Source organism: Etheostoma cragini, chromosome 11 (genome assembly GCF_013103735.1).
Source record: "Etheostoma cragini isolate CJK2018 chromosome 11, CSU_Ecrag_1.0, whole genome shotgun sequence".
In the NCBI taxonomy this organism is placed as follows: domain Eukaryota; kingdom Metazoa; phylum Chordata; class Actinopteri; order Perciformes; family Percidae; genus Etheostoma; species Etheostoma cragini.
In genome coordinates, this window is record NC_048417.1 from 7,521,555 (window position 1) to 7,542,657 (window position 21,103).

Consider the following 21,103-nt stretch of genomic DNA (forward strand, 5'->3'; position numbering starts at 1 on the left):
TATTTGAAACAATCTCAAATGTGTAATGCCATCCACATGTTGCTATGACTGGACAAGAAAATTGAAAGTTGGATTTCATACTTTTTGGAGTAGTAACATTACACTTCCAGGATTGCTCTGGTGTCGCAGGAAATTCATTGAGACAGCTAGCTAGACTATCTATCTGTCTAATCCAAGTCTTCTCTCGCACGACAAACCTTTTTTGGAACGTACATATGCCACCAAATCAAGTTCCTTCTAGAGGCTATTTTGTCCTGTAGATGCACTGTGAAGTAAAGCATGGTGGTGCAATAATCATGTTATGGGGATGTTTCTCATACTTTGGCGTTGGGCCTATTCATTGCATACCAGGGATCATGGATTAGTTTCAATACATCAAAATACTTGAAGAGGTCATCTTGCCTTCATGCTGAAGAGGAAATGCCTTTGAAATGGGTCTTTCAACAAGACAATGACCTAAAACACACCAGTAAGCGAGCAAAGTCTTGGTTCCAGATGAACCAGATGGATGTTATGGAGTGGCCAGCCCAATCCCCGGACCTCAATCCCATAGAAAACTTGTTGTTTCAGAGATAAAACCCATTAATACCGAAGAATTTTGGAACATAGTCTAATCATCCTGGGCTGGAATACCTGTTCACAGGTGCCAGAAGTTGGACAACTCCATGCAACACAGATGTGAAGCAGTTCTCAGAAATAACGGTTATGCAACTAAATATTAGTGCTGTGATTCAAAGTAAAGCAAAACCTTTGAGACATTTTTCAGTTCATACAGTAAATGTTTGAGTTTGTAAAGAAAAATGCAAATACAGCTATTTGAACTGATTTGGAATTGAATGTGGAGTGTTACCAATGCATTGATATTATGGAATTAAAAGCTATTCTAAGGATTTTTAGCATTATTAACTTTTTCTTTTTAAAAACACTATATTCTGAATACAACTGTATGTATTACCAGTGGGCTGGATGAAAGAAAACATGAGCTCCACTCTTTTTTCATGATTGTGAAAAGTTGTGTAAGGATGACATGAGCCTCTGTAACTCCCTGAAGTATTATACCACCACTGCTGTCGATTCAGCACGGCCTGCAGAAAGTGTGCGTATGTAAGGGCGTGTTGTAACTAAAGGACAGGAAGCACCCAGATGAATCTCTTGATAACAAGGTATCATGGAGTGTCACATAAGCTGCCCACTCACACAGGTACAGACATGTGCAGACACAGGTAAACCATCCATGTGCACACCTGTACTAATGTACATTCACACCTCATGGACCAACAGCAAGTGATAGCGTTATGACATGATTCGTTTTTCATAAGAATTGCTTTCTACCCTAGTACATTACCTTATGAAACAGGCTTGAGTGACCCTCATTTTGAACATCTATTCTTGGCGTTTTATAATTTCTTGACACAGATTTCACAATTGAAAAAGAAATGGTGGAACACTTCATATACCAAAGGCTGTTAGTAAAATATGTTAAAACATGCGCTAATAATGATGTATAATTTCCTTTTTTCTTTAGGCATTAGCTTTTCAGTAATGATTATAAAATATAACATAACATAAAACACAGCTAGAGTTTAGATGTTATGTTTTCAATTAAGTAAATTGATGATATATAAGAAGTTAAAAGCAACATCATTATTATCTTTGGAATGACTTTGTAAGGCAAGAATATGATTCTTTTAAAAACATGTTTCTATCATCATCATCATCATCATCCCCTTTCAATGTGGGATAATGTGTGAGTTTTTTTAAGTCACACGAGATCTGAAGATATTTCTCTCACAAATGCAAGCCAACACAAATTGTAACAGCCCTGAAAATATCCCACTAACAAATAGTAGAAATTTGAGTACATGTTGTGTGCTTCCCTTTTTTGACCTAAATTATACAGTATAGGCAATATAGAACATGCTATAAATCACAGAAAAGTTCAAAAAATAGAAAATAATTCACTGGAAATAGAGTTCAGGATTACATGCAGAAAGTTCAAAGTTTACATGCAGAAGCTGTTTGTTTTCTGGTAAAATAAAGGTATTTAACAACGTTTTGAAGATTGACTTGCAGGATTGTGATTGGACCCCTGTGATGGCTGCATGGTCTATGCTGGATTTACTGGATGTATTGAATGCTCCTTTTGCATGATGAATATGAAATAGCATCAAAACGGTTGTATAACTGAAACTCTCTGACTCCTATCATCTAGCTCTGCTAGCGCACGCGCACACACACACACACACACACACACACACACACACACACACACACACACACACACACACACACACACACACACACACACACACACACACACAAGGCAAGGATATAAAAACAAACTTCCTCATTCAGTTTTCTGTTTGACAATGTCTTTTAACATTAACAGTTGAACAATTACACTAAAATACTTCTGTCTTCACTCATGATGTTCCAATTTTTTTTTTTTTAAAGGTTATTGCATTTACTATAACAGTAACGCTCTCTAGCCAACCTGGCTTCAGATCTAAAAGGTTATAACTTTTTAAAGATAAGATGTGATAAGTGTTTTTTTCACGCTAGAATGAACAGTTAAAATAAAACACCATAATATAGTGATATTAGATTTGTTCTTGCTCTAAAAAAAAAGAAAAAGGTCCACAGCTTTTATCAATTATCAGGCAAACTGTTATAGAACCCCAAAAACCTTGGTATTTAGATTTTTCTTTTTGAATTTTTTTAAAGTAATTTTTCCAGTAAAAAGCATACATTTCCAATTCCAGATGTGGTTTGTCTGCACTTTTATACTACAAACAGGTATTTCTCGCATGATGCAAGCAGCTGAGTGTACCGCCAGATGGCAGTCTGAATTCTGAAGACACCACATGGTGACACAGCTGTTGAAGTCTAGTCAGGTTCCTCTGGTTTGTCAGATTAAACTTTCTTCCTTTACACAATTGTTTTTATCCAGTTTGGCTAAACTAATCAATTCCCACTTAACAATATCTCAGCTATAATTTTTCTTGAAAACAATATCAATTCAATTTTATAGAAAGAGTTAAATTGTAACAGAAGTTATCTCAGGACACTTTCCAGATAGAGTAGGTCTAGACCACACTTTTTGATTTACAGTAACGGAACTACTCCCTCAAGAGCAATTGCACTTGGTGCAACATATCATTCAACGACACAAGTAACTTTCTATTGAAACAATCAATTTCTATAATATATTTTATAATGTAACGTTTGCATTTACTTAATCCTAGTTCATTTTCGTCAATACCCCTGTATTGGATTGATGTATTCTTACATCTATACTGCAATTAGAATCAGTTCTTTATTTAAAGAACTTTTACTCTGTCAAAAAATGCCTACTAAACTTTCTGATGGAACAATACAGGTTTAAAATGTTCCTGTTTTTCTATGAAACACATGGGGCAGTAGGGGGTAGTGTTCCCAAGCTGCTAGTAAGCTCTCCTACCAATAAAAGTTTTATGGTAGCCTGTTAGTGATCAACAGGGATGGCTGACAAATCGATTCTTGCCAGACCCATACCAACAGTGCTGCTCTGCCTGGTTCTCAGAATGTGTTGTTGCGTATTAAGGCAATAAAGATAGACTTTGTTCTGTTCTTTCCTGAGTCAGTGCATGACTGTGTGCATTAGTAGGGACACAGTCAGTACGGAACATGTATGAGAAGTTCTGATGCTTCCAGTTGAAACTGTGACATGATTCAAATTACTTGAAGCTGCGATGAAGTGCACTAGATGATTCCTGCCAAGGACAATCTGGTGTGTTTTGCACTAGAGGAGCAAGAACTTCATTATATGACATACCGAGGTGAAAATAAAACTTGAATGACTAAGTTCTCTCAATTTTGAGATGGCTATAAGTAAGTAAGTAAGTAAAGTTTATTTCTAGAGCACATTTTAACACAGCTTTATGTGTCCAAAGTGCTGTACAACAAAGCACCAAGGTGCTGCGTAAAAGAATAGTGAAATGTAAAAAATAAAGTAAAAAGAAACACAAAAGGAACATCCCAACAACAACACCACAAACACAAATCAAGGAAGAATCTTATGTGGGTATAGGCTGCAATGTTAGGTCATGTGTCATGACACACAATATGTAATGTTCCTGGGTGTTACCAATCAACAGCTATCAACGGCTAGAGTGGCAGAGTTCACACTCTCCGCTTCTTCATTTCTATTGGACGCCACAATGACAACACCTCTGCCACACTTGAAGGTTAACATATGGATATCTGCTGGTGATGTGAACTTTACAGCAGGTTCAGATCTAAGATTCATAAAATCACCTCATTTCATATAATTCAGCCTGGCATAATTGGTATCTTTGAAAACGTATGATGGGAACAAAGTAAATTGGGTTTGGGAGCATGGACATGCTTCAACAGCACCTCTGATCACCTGTCAACCCTCACTTTTCCTCCTCCACATACATTGTCCTCTATATCTCATCCCTCCCTCTGCCCATCCCTGTTCACATCCACTCACCCTCTTTTCCCCCTTATCATTTCCTCGTATTCCGTCTTGTGCACCTCTCCAATTTCTCCTTTTCCAGGTATTGTCTGGGGCTGGTAAATTAGTTCAGGTGAATCAGCTCCCAAGATGGATCCCCAACACTGAGTCAACTCTTCCTTGGTCTTCAATATTTCAATCCTAGATAAAATAGACAACTTCCTCCCCCACACTCATTCATAGTTAACTTCCAATACTTCTTAATTTCATTAAAATCACATTGTGTTTATGCATTTCCACAACACTCCCTCCACCTGCATGTATCCAAATTATTGTCTATTTAAATAAATAGTTTTTTTGACTCAGAACTACTTACATACAGATCTGCAGTTAGACGTCACACTGAGTTCTGGGATGTTGTTGAGTATTGTTTCGCGAATAATCCAGTTCAGTTTTGCTTTAACGTCTATAGTAAAAGTGTTTTTATTGAAGCTGTGGGTAAGGTGCTTCATTTAGCCGGACCAACATTGTGTATAAGTGTTGTCAACCTCAACTGCTTGTGGGCTCTAAAGATTTGTTTTGTTGAAAAGTGCAAATGATGGAGAAGGTTGGAGATTTCATGATTGCTTGAATCTAACAATGTGTCAAATTAAAAACAAAACCTTCCCTCACGCACATAAAGGCTTCTGGAAAGGGATGATGTTGCCAAAAAAAAGTGTGTGTGGATCCAAATTTGTTATGTGAAAATGTAAAGTGTCGGGGAAAGTGAAAGAATTCTCTTTGCAGAAACATGCACAGAAGGACCACACACTCTTCTCAAGAAATGGTTCAGAGGCAGAAACTGTGACTGGAACCAGGAAGGTAAAACGATGAAAAAGCAATACTGTAGGCCACATGCAGTTGTAGCGGAATGATACACGCATAAACAAAAACACACACACACACACACAACACACACACACACACACACACACACAAACACACACACACACCTACACACACACACACACACACACACACACACACACACTCACACACACACACACACACTTGATCTGCACAGAATATCAATCGATACCAATGAAGGCAAAATGGGACTTAAAATTACATTTGACAAAACCACACTCTCATTATCCACTGTATTTACATAATTAATAATCAATAATGTTGCTGATATAATAGTGCATCTCTATTGACACTATCAAAGCAAAAATGCCAAAAATAAATCTAGTTGATATCTCTTCATACCATACGTCTTTTCTTAATTTATAAAAACGTGTTAGGGTTGGTAATATTTTTCCTTACAAATTCACTGAAAAGACTGAAAAAATAAATGCCATTACAATTAACGGAAATGATATATCCATCAATGGTGATAGATTTGGGGAAAATCTGAATGTTTAACAACTCAATCACACCTCTAGCAATTTCAGTTTTTTTGTGTTTATGATCACATTTACAGAGACATTATATGGGCATGTGGGAAATTATCAGACACAGAAAATATGTCAAGTGACATGTTGTTTTGTTCTTTTTTCCAGCTGCTGCACACAAAGTATGGTTGTCCCTCCTCTCTCATTTACGCCTTCTCTGACTCACGCTGACTGAGCTGCATTGGTCACTGTGTGTTAATGGAAAGCATCTGTCTCCTGCCACATATTCAATTTGTTGTTGAGCATGAGCTGTTCAGCTGTCAGAGACTCCACCGTGACTGTGATGCACCCGGAGACACATTTTAAAGTCATGTAATTTGATCAAACAGGCATTCACATATATAGTCATCGTCTCTGAAGATAATGAGGGTGATTAGTTTTAGTTTGTTTTAATTAGTTACTCATATAACAGAGAGAAAAAACATCCGAGACTTTGTTGCATAAAAGTAGGTGCGTAAAAAGCTATTAACGCAACATTTCTTGGCTCTGAGAACCCACTTTAATAACCCCCCCCCCCCCCCCCCCCCCCCCCCTTTTTACTGTGTCCAGACCACAATAACTACATTTAGTATTTTTTTCACCATTATTATTTTTCGCAGATTTTTGTGTGTCGTTTTAGGCCTTTATTCGACAGGATAGCCCTGCTGCTGGGGCGAGGACCAGGCCTCTTCAAATGGGCACATGCTCCACCAAGTGATCTATACAAGTGCCTGGATTGAGTTGTTTTTATCAATTTTGTACTGAGAAAGGCACAATATTAACAACATTACACATCACAGTTCTAGCCCTTTCTTTCCTATTGTTGATTGACAGATTTTTTTAACTTCTACTTCAGAGTAGGTACTTTTCCAGTGATTGGTCCAGGCGTAAGTGTACGTTGATGATTGATTGATGACATGAGCAAAAGAGTCACATTTAATACCTTAATGTTTCCTACACACACTTGATACAGCGTATGAGCACATGTTTATCGCCATTAACAAAAGGATTTTTTGTTTATTTAAAATCTTGGATTTTACCGATTTAACAAAAGATCATGCTGCAGAATCATATTCACATATTTTCTACCCTGCTCAATTACCTAACCTTACCTTTAACGTAAAGGATTAGTGCCAATGTGCACTCCCCATCAAATCAAAAGGCTTGGGAAAAAGCAGATTTGACATTGACACTGCCAATTAAACTCCGCAGCTGTGAACTTCCTCCCACAAAAACATTGTAGCCTAATTTGATCACTATTTATCAAAAAGTGCCCTTTGAATTGTGGGTGTCTTAACGTTCCCCAAGCAGCACTTGAGCTACATCGACCATGTGAGAACAGTTTGGGACATTTACAGGCAAGGTCTGTTTGCAGGGCAAGCTAAGTTATGGGTTTAATAAGGGAAAGAGCATTGATGTGCCTCAACAACTAAGTAATGTGGACTTGCTCGTTAATGCCACAGCTTGATAAACACCCATGTTATGTTAACACCCACTTATGTCCAAAGTGAGCCATGAAGAAGAGCTGTTTTTTTCTAGTGTACCTATCAGGAACAAAAGTATGGTTACATGACTTTTTCCATTCAATTTATTTAGCAAATAAAGAGTGACAGAAGATGTCTTAACAGGGGTCTTCAACCTTTTTTTAAACCAAGAACTGAAAGATAGACTGAGCAGGTACTCCCTGTTACTAATATTGTATAAAATGAAGTTGTATTATTAATCTGGGCCTACAATAACATGTGGGCGGCCTAAAGCCTTTGTACATAACTTTTAAGTGCATATACTGTATCTCTGGATGGCTTTTAGCTTTTAGCGATTACCTTACCTATAAGTGGGGATTTATATTTGCTGATAATATGTTGGATTTATGTGAAGACCTTTAATTTTTTTTATTAAACGTTTAAAATTTAGCAATATTTTGGAGGCACCCCTGCATTGACTATGAGGACCCCCCTGACTAACACAGACAGCAATCAGGGGCGATCCTACATCAGAAAAGCGGAAAACCCACAAAACAATTATAGTGATAAAGCAGCTGCTGCAACAAACCAATCAGTTCAAAAGGCTGTGCTGGAAACCACCACTGCAGGACACCTTCCCATTATGCACTGTTGCTCATGTGTGCATCCCACAGGTAGCAGCTGCCTCGGCACATGTGTCAACCTATGTGACCACAGAGACATACGGTACATCAGGAGTTTTTGGGAAGCTAATGACCATTTTTTTGCTGAGGGATGTTTCACACACACTGATGTTACTGTCACACATGCTACAGTATGTCAATGGAAATGGAGAAGAAAGTACAGAAAAGTACTCACCATGTTAATACAACAGTGGATTTTTTTTGGGAACATGAGGACAAAGCTTCAAACCTCACTATACAGTGTATTATTAAGGTGCTCACATTACCTTGTTCCCACAAGGATCTAGGATGCCTTGTGGCATGTTTAAACACCCCCTATCACAGGGATCATATTCTGTTTATCCTGCCGTAGTATTATTTACACACAGGTTTAAGGTTTAGTCAGTTGATTTCTAAATTGTAATACATGCACGCAGACAAGTATCCAGGGCAGCCCCCCCTTCTGAAAACAAGTTCCCGCTGGCATGATTTCCACAGTCCAAAGACATGAGATTTACTTCAGCTCGGCACCAAGATAGACATTTTGACATTTTCAAAACTTGCACATGACTTTAAAGATAACTTGTGATGTTTTTGAACGCTAATAGCACAATAGATGTAGATAATAATAATAGATGTTTTTTGGTATTAGCTCTTAACCTTTAATTCCATATGCAATCGTAAAGTGAACATGATCCATAAATCACATAAAAAAGAAGAAGCACCTTCTTTGCAATCAACATCAATTCCCCCAAAAAAAACATTTGGTTTTTGATGTCAACGTTCTTCAAGGTCTCACCAAGAATATGGACTGCTGGTTCAGAGGTAGGTCTTCTACAATGATTTGCTTGTTCTCCACCTGCATGTCTCTTGAGTGTTGAAATAATCTAGAACAATCTTGGTATGGTTGCCAAACTTCTCACATTTCCTCCATCATAATTCTTTTGCTGTATCTCGTTAACACAACAGAAGTCTTCTTAGCTTGTAGCCCTCAAGGCATGTCTTTTCCCACATAGAAAAGACAAGTAACACAAAGATTAATTTGTAATTCCCATTTCTGTTTTGTTTCCTGTTACATTATCTTGAAGCCATCTGTATAAGTGTGGTGGGTCCCTGTTTTGTTTGTGACATAAGTATCAGCATATACTGTCATGGGTTTCACGCTATTCCACTGATTGTTTGGGAAGAGTAGTTGGTAATAGCAGTCCTGTAGGGACCCTCCGGTTCCCAATTTAAGTCCCAGTATGGACCAAGCTCTGACTTTGGACTGGTAGCTGGAGGGACGCCAGTTCACCTCCTGGGCACTGAGCACCAAATCCCCAACAGAGTAGACCTTTTCAGGGTTAACATCAAGAAACCATCAAAAAAGACCTATAAAAGTCATAAAAAACATCACATCTGAGCAGCAGTTCAGAGCCGGGAATATAGTTCTTATCAAGGCTCTTTGATAGATTGACATGATTAGATAGATTGAGTGGATCTGTAGGATTTAATGACACACTTTGCTGTTCACACACACAGAGATAAGTGTGGACGCAGACTCATCACTATGTGGCCACCATTAGGAACTTCATAATCCATTATTTCAGGGCAGTGGTAAGACACAGTGCCAGTGTTGGTCACCAAATCATGGGAGTTTAAAAATACATTATGAAAATCAGAGAAACAGCACTGCTGTCATGGAAATAGGCAAGGATCAATTTTAGGAGCATTTTCTACTGGTACATCACAGAGTCTCATGACTGACAAGAGTCACAGGTGTAGTTAACAAGCGCTGGATACTGATGCTCTTCATTAACTCCACTGTTCTTTACATTATTAGATCCAGTACAAAATTACACTAGGTGGTTTCAAAACACACACCTAAACATGCCTGTGACGTCTCAAATTAGTCATTTGAAGACAGTTTACAGCACGGAGTTGAGGCTTAACAATGGCTCACATTAAAGCAGAAATAGCCTCAGTTTCAGCCTCTCATGCATTATTATTGTACGACCTCTTTGCTCTGTTCTGTTGACCTCTTGCTGCAAGTGGGGCCCTTGCATATTACCCCCCCCCCCATTTTCTATAGTCTGTCCCACATCAGACTGCACGTGCTGACCCAACAGCACATTACAATGACAACATTTGTTCTGGTATCTGAAGTGGTGTCAGATTTTCTGGTTCAGAGAAGTTCAGGCTAAGGGAATTTCCAGGTTACGTAATGTGAGGGTGATATGTTCCGGTTCTGGAAAAGAGCCATCTGGACAAAATTGGATGGCAATCCACATATTTATGAGACATTTCACTCAAAAACTACGAATGTTGATGCCATGGTGGCACTATAGGTAAAATCAGAGGATTGCATCATCATCGAAACCATTAGGATTCATTGTCTGGGAAACATGAATGTTTGTAAAAAACTTTTGACAATTTGTCCAGTAGATTTTAAGGCTATGTTACTTGATAGATGAAAACTTTGACCGCTGGTGGTGCTAGATTTAAAAGTTAGAGGCTCACTAAAGTCAGACAGATGGATCCTTTGGGCTCCATGGATATCTGTACAAAATTTCATGGCAACACATCCAATTAATTGGTTCAAAATGGTGAACCAATCGAACGCCAAATTGACAACTGACATACCTTGTCAAGCCAGCAAAGCTAAAGCACACGTCATTTAACATCACTTTACCACTGTTCTGAAGGAGGAGTCTTTAAAGACTCCTCCAACCATCTGGCTAGAAAGGCGTTCTGTCTGCTGCACAAAAGGGGTAGCTGAAAATGACTTGGCTAAATTTCCACAACAAAATAAAAATAGAAATGTGTAATTTTTTGTATGAATGTAAAACAAAGGGAAGTGATATAAATATAAACAGATAATAAAACTGCTGTATCAGGCATTTGAAAGAACAATAAATCTAGCTGTTTTTTTTTCTGAACAATTCTAACACTGCGCTTCATATACTCTATAGAGCACTTGGTTTTGTAACTCGGTGGTTGTGTAAGTGCCATTGAGTGGAGAATGTACATCTTTCAAAATGAGACACTGAACAAGACGCTCTTCAGCTGCTTCTCTGTGGCTACATTATTTCCATTTCCTTTGTTTTTGTGAAGGCCAAACACACAAGATGACATGTAATTACCAGATCTTCAAATGTGCCGCACACCGGGAAGATTCAAGAATCAACAGTGTTTGAGGTCATTGTGTCTTTTTAACTCTCAAGACAGGAAAGATGGGCTCAATCAGTCAATCGTTGATTTTAATTTTACTTGTTACTTGCAGTCATACGAAATAAGTAAAACCAAAATTGTCAAGGCAGGGGTAATAAATACATAAGGTTATTTTTGGGCTTCGTTTTGGTCTCCACCAACTTCTGAGAAAAAGTTGAGCGGCTAGATATTTCATCTTCTTCAACAGCTAGTTGCTATTTGTGCCTGCCTGCTGTTTGGTTCTGGGCAGGTAGTTTACAGTGTGTTTGCTGTTTAACGAGAGGGCACTGGGACTTAACCACACCGTTAATGTACCAGACAACAAGCTAAATGAGGCTAAAAAACACAGCAGAGCTGCAGAGTTAGGGGATAATTCTCTCTCTGTTCATCACTGTGAGTGACCACCTTCCCGTTACATGTAATACATTGATTTATTGATTAGTGGAGCGTTAAAAATTCTCTCCTATAGCAAAAGTGCATTACAATTGTACTACATACAAGAGAACTCCACAGATGGATAATGGACAACAGATGAGGGCATATTTAAACTTATTAAGTCCAACATTTACTGACCAAAACAACAATCAAAGGAGTGCAGAGAAACAGGTTAGCTAGACTCTAAAGGTCAAAAGGCTGAGAAACACACTCCCTTAAATAAAGATCTTTAACAAAACCGCAAGAGTCAAAATTCTCTTTGAAGTAATACACAAAATGTATTGATAAATGATGATAAACATATGATTACATCATTCATTTACCTCTTATTCACACAATCCTCTTTCACCAAGGTTAAGGATGGCAGTGAGCGGTCTGACACAAAGCCAAATTGGTGAATTGTCTGAAAATGTGGGGTCACCTATACACTTCTTGAAAAGGTCAGCTTTTAGGTGTAAAATCAAGTGTCAAGAGGAGCAATATGCTTCCCTTGTTGAATATGAGCATGCGGCTCTGTCTCTGGTCTACCTGATCTGAGCAGTTAATCCCTGAAAAAAACAACATATTTTGCAACAAGAAAACAGGTTTACCTGAGTAGTCAGTTAAATAAAACAACATTGGATCAGGCATTGGGCGACATCTCCCTTCACAATTTGTTTATTTATATCTTGGGGACAATGCATATTAACAAATGTAATTGTCATATAAATGTTCAAAATTTAGCCAAATGGCGCATTTAATATGCAGTCCCTGGGCAGTTTGATGCTAGAAAAAAGCAAAAAGCCAAGGGTCTTAGTAGTTCAGCTCAAAGAGGTTCTCATGAAGTGAAAACAAGGTTTAACTTTGGCATGGCACAGGGGAACTCAAACACGGAAAAAGGGGGTACCAGTAGATCAGTCCTTGGCTTGGAAACTGGAGGGTTGGCAGTTCAAGTCCTGGTACAGACCAAGTAATGAGTGTGAAATGGAATCTGGAGAGGTGCCAGTTCACCTTGTGGGCATTGAGCAAGGCACCAAAGCTCATTTATTTAATCTCAATCTCCTTCATAAAATATATCTCTTACTCTTCTTTTAAATGCACTGGGACATTGTTGGACTGCCTTGAATATTCTTTACTGTCATCATAAAATAATGTAGAGACTATGTCTATAACCAGAGCTGTGTTGTTTCAAGGAAGATGTGTGTGTGTGTGTGTGTGTGTGTGTGTGCGTGTGTGTGTGTGTGTGTGTGTGTGCGTGTGTGTGTGTGTGTGTGTGTGTGTGTGTGTTTGTGCGTGTGAAAAAGAGAGAGAGAGAGAGAGACAGAGAGAGAGATGGGGGTGTAGGGGCGTTGGATTTGCGTGTGCTGATGACTGGGTCTCGGTGTGATTGGTCACCTCTGCCTATGAGAGGATGCCCGTCAACCCGCAAGGCAGAGGGCACGGTGTTCAGACCAAACTGTTGTTGGGGACCGAGATCAACTAGGGGAGCCAAACCGAACCTAACCGAGCAGATCGGTGCGCACCACAAGTTAAGGCGCAACCGCTCCAGAAACACCCGCAAATTAAGAGAGGAAGAGGAGCGATTAAAAACCGTCATGAGTATGCCAACTATGCGAACACTTTTCCTTTTATTTTTATTCTGGTTTCTTGGATCTTGGAGGACAACAGGTGGGTGATCATAGTTCAATTGATTGACAGGTCTTTTAAAACAAGGACTAACTCATCTTGGGCTAGAAATGAACGGGTGTTTATGTCAGCATTGATTATGATTGCAAATGTCATAGAACCAGTGAATTATATGTTAATTGATGGATTTTAAAGTGGATCATTTCTCCTTATTTTTTGCTTGGGTTCACTCTTAAAACACATAGCCCATTCCTGGGATGGAAAAAAGTGCAAAATGACAGCTCATAGAAATGTGTTCACTTCAATTTAATCTTTTTTCATTATTTTTTTGATTTGTTTTTCAAAGAGTAGGCTTACCTGTCTAAGAATAACTTTACTTTTATAAATGGTTCATAATTTGTAACTTGATCTTTATCAACTAACATGTATTCATACTTTATAGATTATAGATTTAATAAACCACTAATAAGGATAACGTTTGGGTTGCCATGCTGTAGAAAATGTCTTTGGTGTATGTGGTCTTCAGGAATACTGTAAATTTCTTTGTCATTTTATCTATCTTTATAATTCTTATAATAATAATGCTTTTTACTAGCCTGACGTTCTCAGATTCTAGTCAGAATAACTTCTCGACCTCAAATGTTGTGGGCGGGGCTAAATTCGGCTGGCATCTGTACTAGCTTTGGACACTACGAGCTGGAGAGTATTTTGGACCAGCATCAATTAATCAACAGCTTTTAAACATTACCTGCAGACTTGAGGGATTATTGTAAAGTACACTTTTATGAATGCATTACAGTATTCCGTAAAGCAAATTAAGTTGCCTCTGCCCTGTGGTTAAAATGTACTATTCAAATGAACCAGTACTATAATTTCAGGTATGATTACAAATTATAAACTGTTTTTTTTCTACATTACAGTAATTAGTTCTTTTTTTCTTCTTACAGTAATACACCACCAGGTCAGCTGTTACACATGTCAGTCACAAATGTCACAGGTTTTCCGTTTACAGTAACCCAAATGTGTGGATTAAAAAAATTAAAATAAATAAAGAAAAAAGTCATTTAAAAAAAGAAAGATGTTTGGTCAGTAAGCTCGTGTTGAATTTAAGAGCTATATGAGTTATCCTGGAAGAGGATATAAAATACAATAGATTCTTGTTTATTCATGTAAAGCAGTAATAAATGATTGAATAATCATTTCAGCATTTACACCTTTTCTAAAGTATGCCCTATACTAGAGAAATGCAGTGGCTGAAGAAGTATTTAATCCTTTGCAACCCTTTAAAAATCATTTAAAATGTAGAAATACCTGTACATGTAAAATATACTAAGTTACAAGTTAAAATCAACTGCAAAATGTGCTTAAAGATTTAAAAGTAAAAGTACTCATTGTGTAAAATGAACCCTTCCAGAGCATTATATTATTACATATATTTTATTATGATATACAAAAATATGCATTTTTATGTTGTAGTTTACCAAAGTTGATCTCACTTGAACTACTTTATGTTAAATAGTTGATTAATCTATAAAGATCATTGTAATATTTAAAGGTGATCATTTATAGTGCATTTATATCTAAATGTACAGAATTAGTTTGAAACAGTTAGTACTATAGCTATCAAATAGTGTAAAAAAGTACAATATTTCTATTTTAAAGGGAGTAGAATTAAAGTGTATATACTCACATAAAATATAAAAAAGTATCTCAAAACTTAAGTAAATTGATTTAAGAAACTGTGTCAGTATAATGTAACCTAAACCCTGAAAAGCTCAATTTTACTGACCTATTGTTGGTGAATGCGTATGCTCTGTTAGACCAACCACACCCACAGCATGAGTGATGTCAGAATGTAAAAAACCCAACCTGGTACATGTGAGCTTTACTGCGTCAACTTCAGACCTGGGGTCAGCCGAAAGAAGAGCTTCAGCTCACGTTCCGTTACTCATTAAGGTCTTATGACTACAATTTATGTGTATAGAGTTACTGACACTACAAACAGAGACTGAGACTACAAACACACTTTAAGTCCTACAGAACTGATATAGTATTAACGTGGTGATTTCTCCTCTTGTATTTTTTGCTGCCCAAGTATAAACAATGTTTCCAGTATGACGAAAATATTCCTCACAAAAATAACAAAAAAGTCCTCACATGTGCTCTTCATTAGATGCCAGTCCTTTCGATCAGTGGGAAGATGGGATAGAGTTAAGAAAGGTAGGAAATTATCTTTTCATTTTACATTTATCCACACTCAAATCATCCCTACAACATTAACAACAACAAGTCATCCTTCTTTGGTCCCATTTCCATGTGTGATGTTTGAGCCAATTAATACATTCTGTTCAGGTTGTGAGTAAAGAAAGGAAGAGTAATATAAGGTTGTTGGTCACACATGTAAACGTACAAGATTTATGCCATTTGATGTGATGTGTTCCAATAAACGCACACACACACACATATATATGTACATATATGTGTGATCATCACCACCTATGCTCTGGTTGAAGAACATGCAAGAGAAAATATTGTCGGACCAAAATCAACAGATCACACTGGTCTGTATATGAATTCAGTCCAAATACATAGAATAATCCCCCCCCCCCCATGGGAACTGAAGTGAGTGGTGAGACAGATGTTGTGTTGTTCATTGTCCGTTAATTCAAAATGAAGTGTGTCATTTGTCTGCAGGTGCGAGGCATCCACAGTGATGAACTGAGTGATGTTTTATGGGGAGACCGGAATGAGGTATAAGAGTATTTTAAAACATTTCTCAGATATAATACATCCCTGTCTAAATGGACTGCCATATTGATGATTACTGTAAACACAACACCATAGTGCATCGACATGATTGTTCACCTCTGTCTCTCAGCAGTGGGACTTTTTACATTTTAAGATTCCCAAATAAAAACGAGAACCACATTTTCCATCAGCCCCGTTGCTAACTGCTTGCTCAGTGATGCACAAAGAAACACATTTTGTTTTAGATTCTGCTAGACAAAACCTGAGAGCAGGTGGGGCTATTACCCCCGAGGCTACAGACGAGGCCCTTAAGGCTCCCCTAAATGATCATGAAAACACTCAGCTTGTTACAGTGTAGCGGAATAGGACCCAGACGCAGAGATGAGGCAGGAAGAAGACCGTTTGGTCGGAGATTTATTGACAAAAGGAGTCCAAAGAACAAAAGGGATCCAAAATGCCAAAACAAAATCCAAAATCTCAAAACCTCCCAAAAATGACCCAGAAAAAAACAAAAAAAAACACAGACACTGAAAAGACTCACAAGGGAAGATAAATCACAGGGAAAATGGTAAATGTAGAACACACTGACTGGAAACACAGACTGGCCAGAACAAGCAAACTCACAAAACAATTTGAGAAGAATCAACGGGAGCACAGACACTAGATACAGGAGGCAGGTGACAAAAGGGCTGGGAAACAGGTGGGAGACATCAGGTATTCACAGGAGCGGGAAACATAGGAAGTAAAACTAAAGACAAGACAGCACAGAAAACCAGACTATAATAATAATAACTAACAAAACAGGAAACAGAACAAATATACTCAAGGGAAACTCAACACAGAAACTACAACACAAGGAAACTAGGACACAAGCACAAATAGACAAGACAGAACCAAAATACCAATAAGGAGGAACAAAATACCCAAACCATAACAACACTGCAGCTTCTGGTAAATTAACTAGCTTTCTACTTAATAGCTAGGTTGTTTTTAGGGAGGTAGCAAGCAAGTGAGAAAAACAGCTGAGAGCCTGGGCACTGAGGCCTCTAGATCACAGCAGTGTTGCACAGTGACATATGCTGGGCTACCTAAAAATAATGAAATAATCAGATAAAATGACAGATCTTTGACTGTAAAACATCAGCTCACCACAGAGAACCCTCAGCCTCCAGACATCAACACAAATACTCCGCTACAACTTTCAACAAAAGTCTCAGTTGATCATCCTGAAACAAATATCTGAGATATCAAACACATAAAAAAAATGTCTTTAACTGTTTTCAGTGTTAGATGCATATGCAATGACAATAAGGAGAAAGTTTTTTTTTTTTTAAACACACAAAATGAAGAAAAAATAATAATAATAATGAACACAGGTCACAATAGCCATATAAAATTGGCATGCAAAAAATATGTTCGGGTATTTCGAACGGTTTTAAATCTCTTTGAGACTTTGGACAGAAGTGAGTGTGGAACACAATATAGCGCAACACCACTATACACTATAGCCTCAGAAATGGCAAGTGTCATCAATAATTGGCTTCTTATATGCTTCTTCAAGAAAAGGAACATTATTTTTCCCAGGAGTACTATTGATGTGTCCCTCAACTGTCCTCTATGAAACAAGAATACATGTTCAAAATAAGTCAGTAAAAGTGTGTAAGTGAACAATGCTGTAATGCAACCATCAGGAATGTCCAAATTGTAAGAACAAACTGTGTTTCTTCTGTTATTAATCTGAGATTGTTTTCCCACAGGAGCAAGTCCAGAATGTTTTCAAAAGAGTATGTTTTCAACTTTAGTTCTGCATATTTTGTTTGTCTTGATATTCATCCCAGCAGCAGTTCACTGACCTGACTGTCTTCTATTTTCAGTTCCTGTTTCATTACTCTAAAGCACGCAACTCTGTCGGAGCTGTACAGCACAAAGTGAGCAGACAAACCACTGGCAGTGTTGTTGTGTTTTTTTTACTCATTATGTCTTAAATGACATTTTCGAGAGTTATTGTTTTCATTTATTTGTCACTGGCTTCTGCAGCACCTTCTGTCATTTTAAATTGCAACAGAGGTGAAAAGAGAACATTAAACATCTGCTGCAAGCCTACAACCGGATTTACAGGAGAGATTTTTAAAATGGTGGAGTGAACAATGAAGCCCTCGGTGCACTGAAGAGAGTCTCTGAAGATGAAAAAAAAAAAACTAAGTGTTGAATTGCGTGCTGTTGGTTCACATTTCCAGAGTTGACACTTCCATCCAGCAGATTGCCAAAACTCCTTTAAATCATTAAAATGGACACCCACATATTGCTTGAATGTAATCAGCTGTTTTATCTAAATTATCATCCCAAAATTCTAGCCTGGAAATCCGGTCCCAAATCCAAAAGATTGAGGGTCTGGCATTTAGTAATGAAAGCCGCCCATCTCGAGGGGTTGACACCAAGCGTGCATTTGAAAATCTCACTGCATTTGAAAATCTCACATTTGGATAACACTACGACTAATCACAACAACACAAAGGGTGAAGTATCTAGAGCCCCATACGCTTAGCCACCAGCGGAGCTAACTGGTAGATTAAACTGTCGTCATCTGTTCAGCTCGCCTCGGGACATAGTTAATGAGCAGCATTACACGATGCCAGAGTAACTTACTGAGCAAATTCAAATTGTGCTCTTGCGAGAACTCTGGATTTCCAGGGTACCAAAATACTGACTTGCAAACAGATGTTCAGGATTTAATCTCCTTTTGAGGCTGGGATTTGTTTAAAGGCCCGCTATTAGGAATTATGGACAGAAGGACACATTCTCTGAAATTTGGCCCCTCATTCATACACATACTCCAACGTCCTAGACCTTTGCATGGAACCCCCTGACGACGGCCCTGCTGGTGCCAATTCATTACAGTACAGCTCAGTTCATTACAGCAGGGTTCTTCAACGTTTTTAAACCAAGGACCCCTAAATTGAATGAGAGACTGAGCAGGGACCCCCCACTACATATATTGTAAAAAAAAAAAATTGACATAATGAACCGGGCCTCCAATAAAGTGTAGGGTGGCCTAAAGCGTGTAGACCTTTTAGTGTATAGAATAATAAGCTTTTACAATAATAATCGTTAACGTAATTTTATAAATCATGTTTTAATGTCAAACCTACATGTGGCAGAGTGAATCCTTAGTATGAGCGGTATCGGTGGATAACCTAGAGACTGCCTATAGGCTTCTAAGCCTATAATCAGTGGGATTTATATTGGCTAATAATGTTGGATTGATAAGACTTTTTTTTTTACTTTTCCAAATTATTGTTAATATTTAAAAGTTTAAAAAAACGTTCAAATAATGACAATAATTTGGAGGCCCTTCTGCAGCTGCAGGTGTCCCAGACCCCCTTTTGAAGATCCTTGCATTACAATACCTGGATTTTACTACTGAGGAAAAATCTTTTTCATTTTAAATACTTTTATTTGACTCACATAAAAATGTTTAAAAAAAGAAGTCAAATCTCGTTCAAACGTTGTCTAACACAACTTTGCCAAACTATAAAGCTCTAAAACTGGCAGGATTTAAGAAATAACTGATCAAGACTAAATAAACAAGGTTTACAGTTACAAGGCTCGTATCAGCGCAGACTGTTGCATGTTTTTGAAACATTGCTGTTGTATCCCTGACACTAAATACATTTCAGTATGTTTTAAGCCATGTCTGATACCATCTCAATATTAAACCGTGGGTCACCAATTATTTTATTTCTGGTTTTAGTCCTCTCTAAGTTAACCGTCTTCTTTGCTCCTACAGTCTCACTCAGTTCATCCTTTGATGCGACTTCCCCCCAAGCTTTCCCAGATGAGAAAGAAGAAGGTGTTACTTTTGGTAAGAAAACACAAGATGCAGGAGGTTTTGACACTAAGCTACATATGGTAGCTGAAACGAGGGCTTAAAAAAGTACAGTCAATATCTCGCCAGGTTTTTCAGTTTCAAAAAACGTTTATCAGTTTTAATTGGATCAATTTAGACCATCAAGCTCAGTGCTCTTTGTTGGACACTTAACATGCTTTAAGTAATTATACATTTATTTTATAGTGCTTTCTAGACACTCAAAGACGCGTTACAGTTTTGGTTATATACAGACAAAACAGACTTAACAGACAGGGTAGATAGACAAGGTTACTTGACAGACAAAAAAACAGAAAAGGAAAACACATACAGTAGGGGCACGGACATTCATAGGGAAAGCAGGGAGGTGGGCAATGAAAATGAGAGGAAAACGGGGAAAGTCTCTTCGGAGGAAAAAGCATATTCAAAGAGGTGAGTTTTGAGGGCCCGTTTGAAGGATGATAGGGTGCTAGACTGTTAAATGTTCCAGAGGGTGGGTGCAGCAGCTGAAAGGCTCTGCATCATATTGGATATACTAAAATAACATTTTTTTAAATAGATTTTGTCTCCCACGCACTTCTTGAAATTGAACTTATGCCTGGGATCTCATTGCATGGGAATACCTATTAGAGGCTTGAAGAGGAACAACTATCCAGTTTTTAATAAAGTAAATATTAGAGAAAGGCTGAAAAAGCAAAATCATCTTGTAACCTAAAACTGTTTTACAAGAAGGTTCCTTAGACCAACACCAGTCAACTTTTAGTGAGGAAAAACAGGCAAGAAACTCAAAAAATAAAAGGAACTTTTACTATTTCTCTTCTTCCTACAAAAAAACATTTCCTGGAAGCAAAGAAGTAGTGAACCAGCGATGAATCACGTTAAATTACATCACTGTTCAGGTTCAATTTACTGACACTAATTTCTTTCTTCCTAATGAAACAGAAGATTCGAAGTCTGCCGGAGGGGATGTTGTAGAAGAAGAATCTACAAAAAAAGGGAACTTTAGGCCCAACAGAAGAAGAGAAGCAGGCAGCCTCTTAACATCACATCTAAATGGTGGCTCGACTGGTGGAGCGCACACAGCATCTCTGACAGAAACATGACTTTTTTTAACAGAAAAATTATTGTAGAGATGGAAAAAAAATTAGAACTGCACTACCATGGTTGCCATGTGACTTCCCGCTTCCAAATGTCATCGGTGTGAGTCAATGTGAACTGCCACCAAGCACCAATTCGGCATCTTGCACTGTTACACAAATACAAAC

At 37.9% G+C, this 21,103-nt stretch overlaps 1 protein-coding gene across 1 annotated transcript; it reads left to right on the forward strand.

Moving 5' to 3' along the window:
• Positions 1 to 12,932: 12,932 nt before the first annotated feature.
• nms (neuromedin S) lies at positions 12,933 to 21,092 on the forward strand. Its single transcript, XM_034885323.1, has 7 exons — positions 12,933 to 13,267; positions 15,399 to 15,445; positions 15,920 to 15,976; positions 17,731 to 17,757; positions 17,848 to 17,901; positions 19,761 to 19,835; positions 20,781 to 21,092. The coding sequence occupies exons 1-7, from the start codon at positions 12,967 to 12,969 to the stop codon at positions 20,811 to 20,813; spliced, it is 594 nt and encodes a 197-aa protein (XP_034741214.1). The 5' UTR covers positions 12,933 to 12,966; the 3' UTR covers positions 20,814 to 21,092.
• Positions 21,093 to 21,103: the final 11 nt, after the last annotated feature.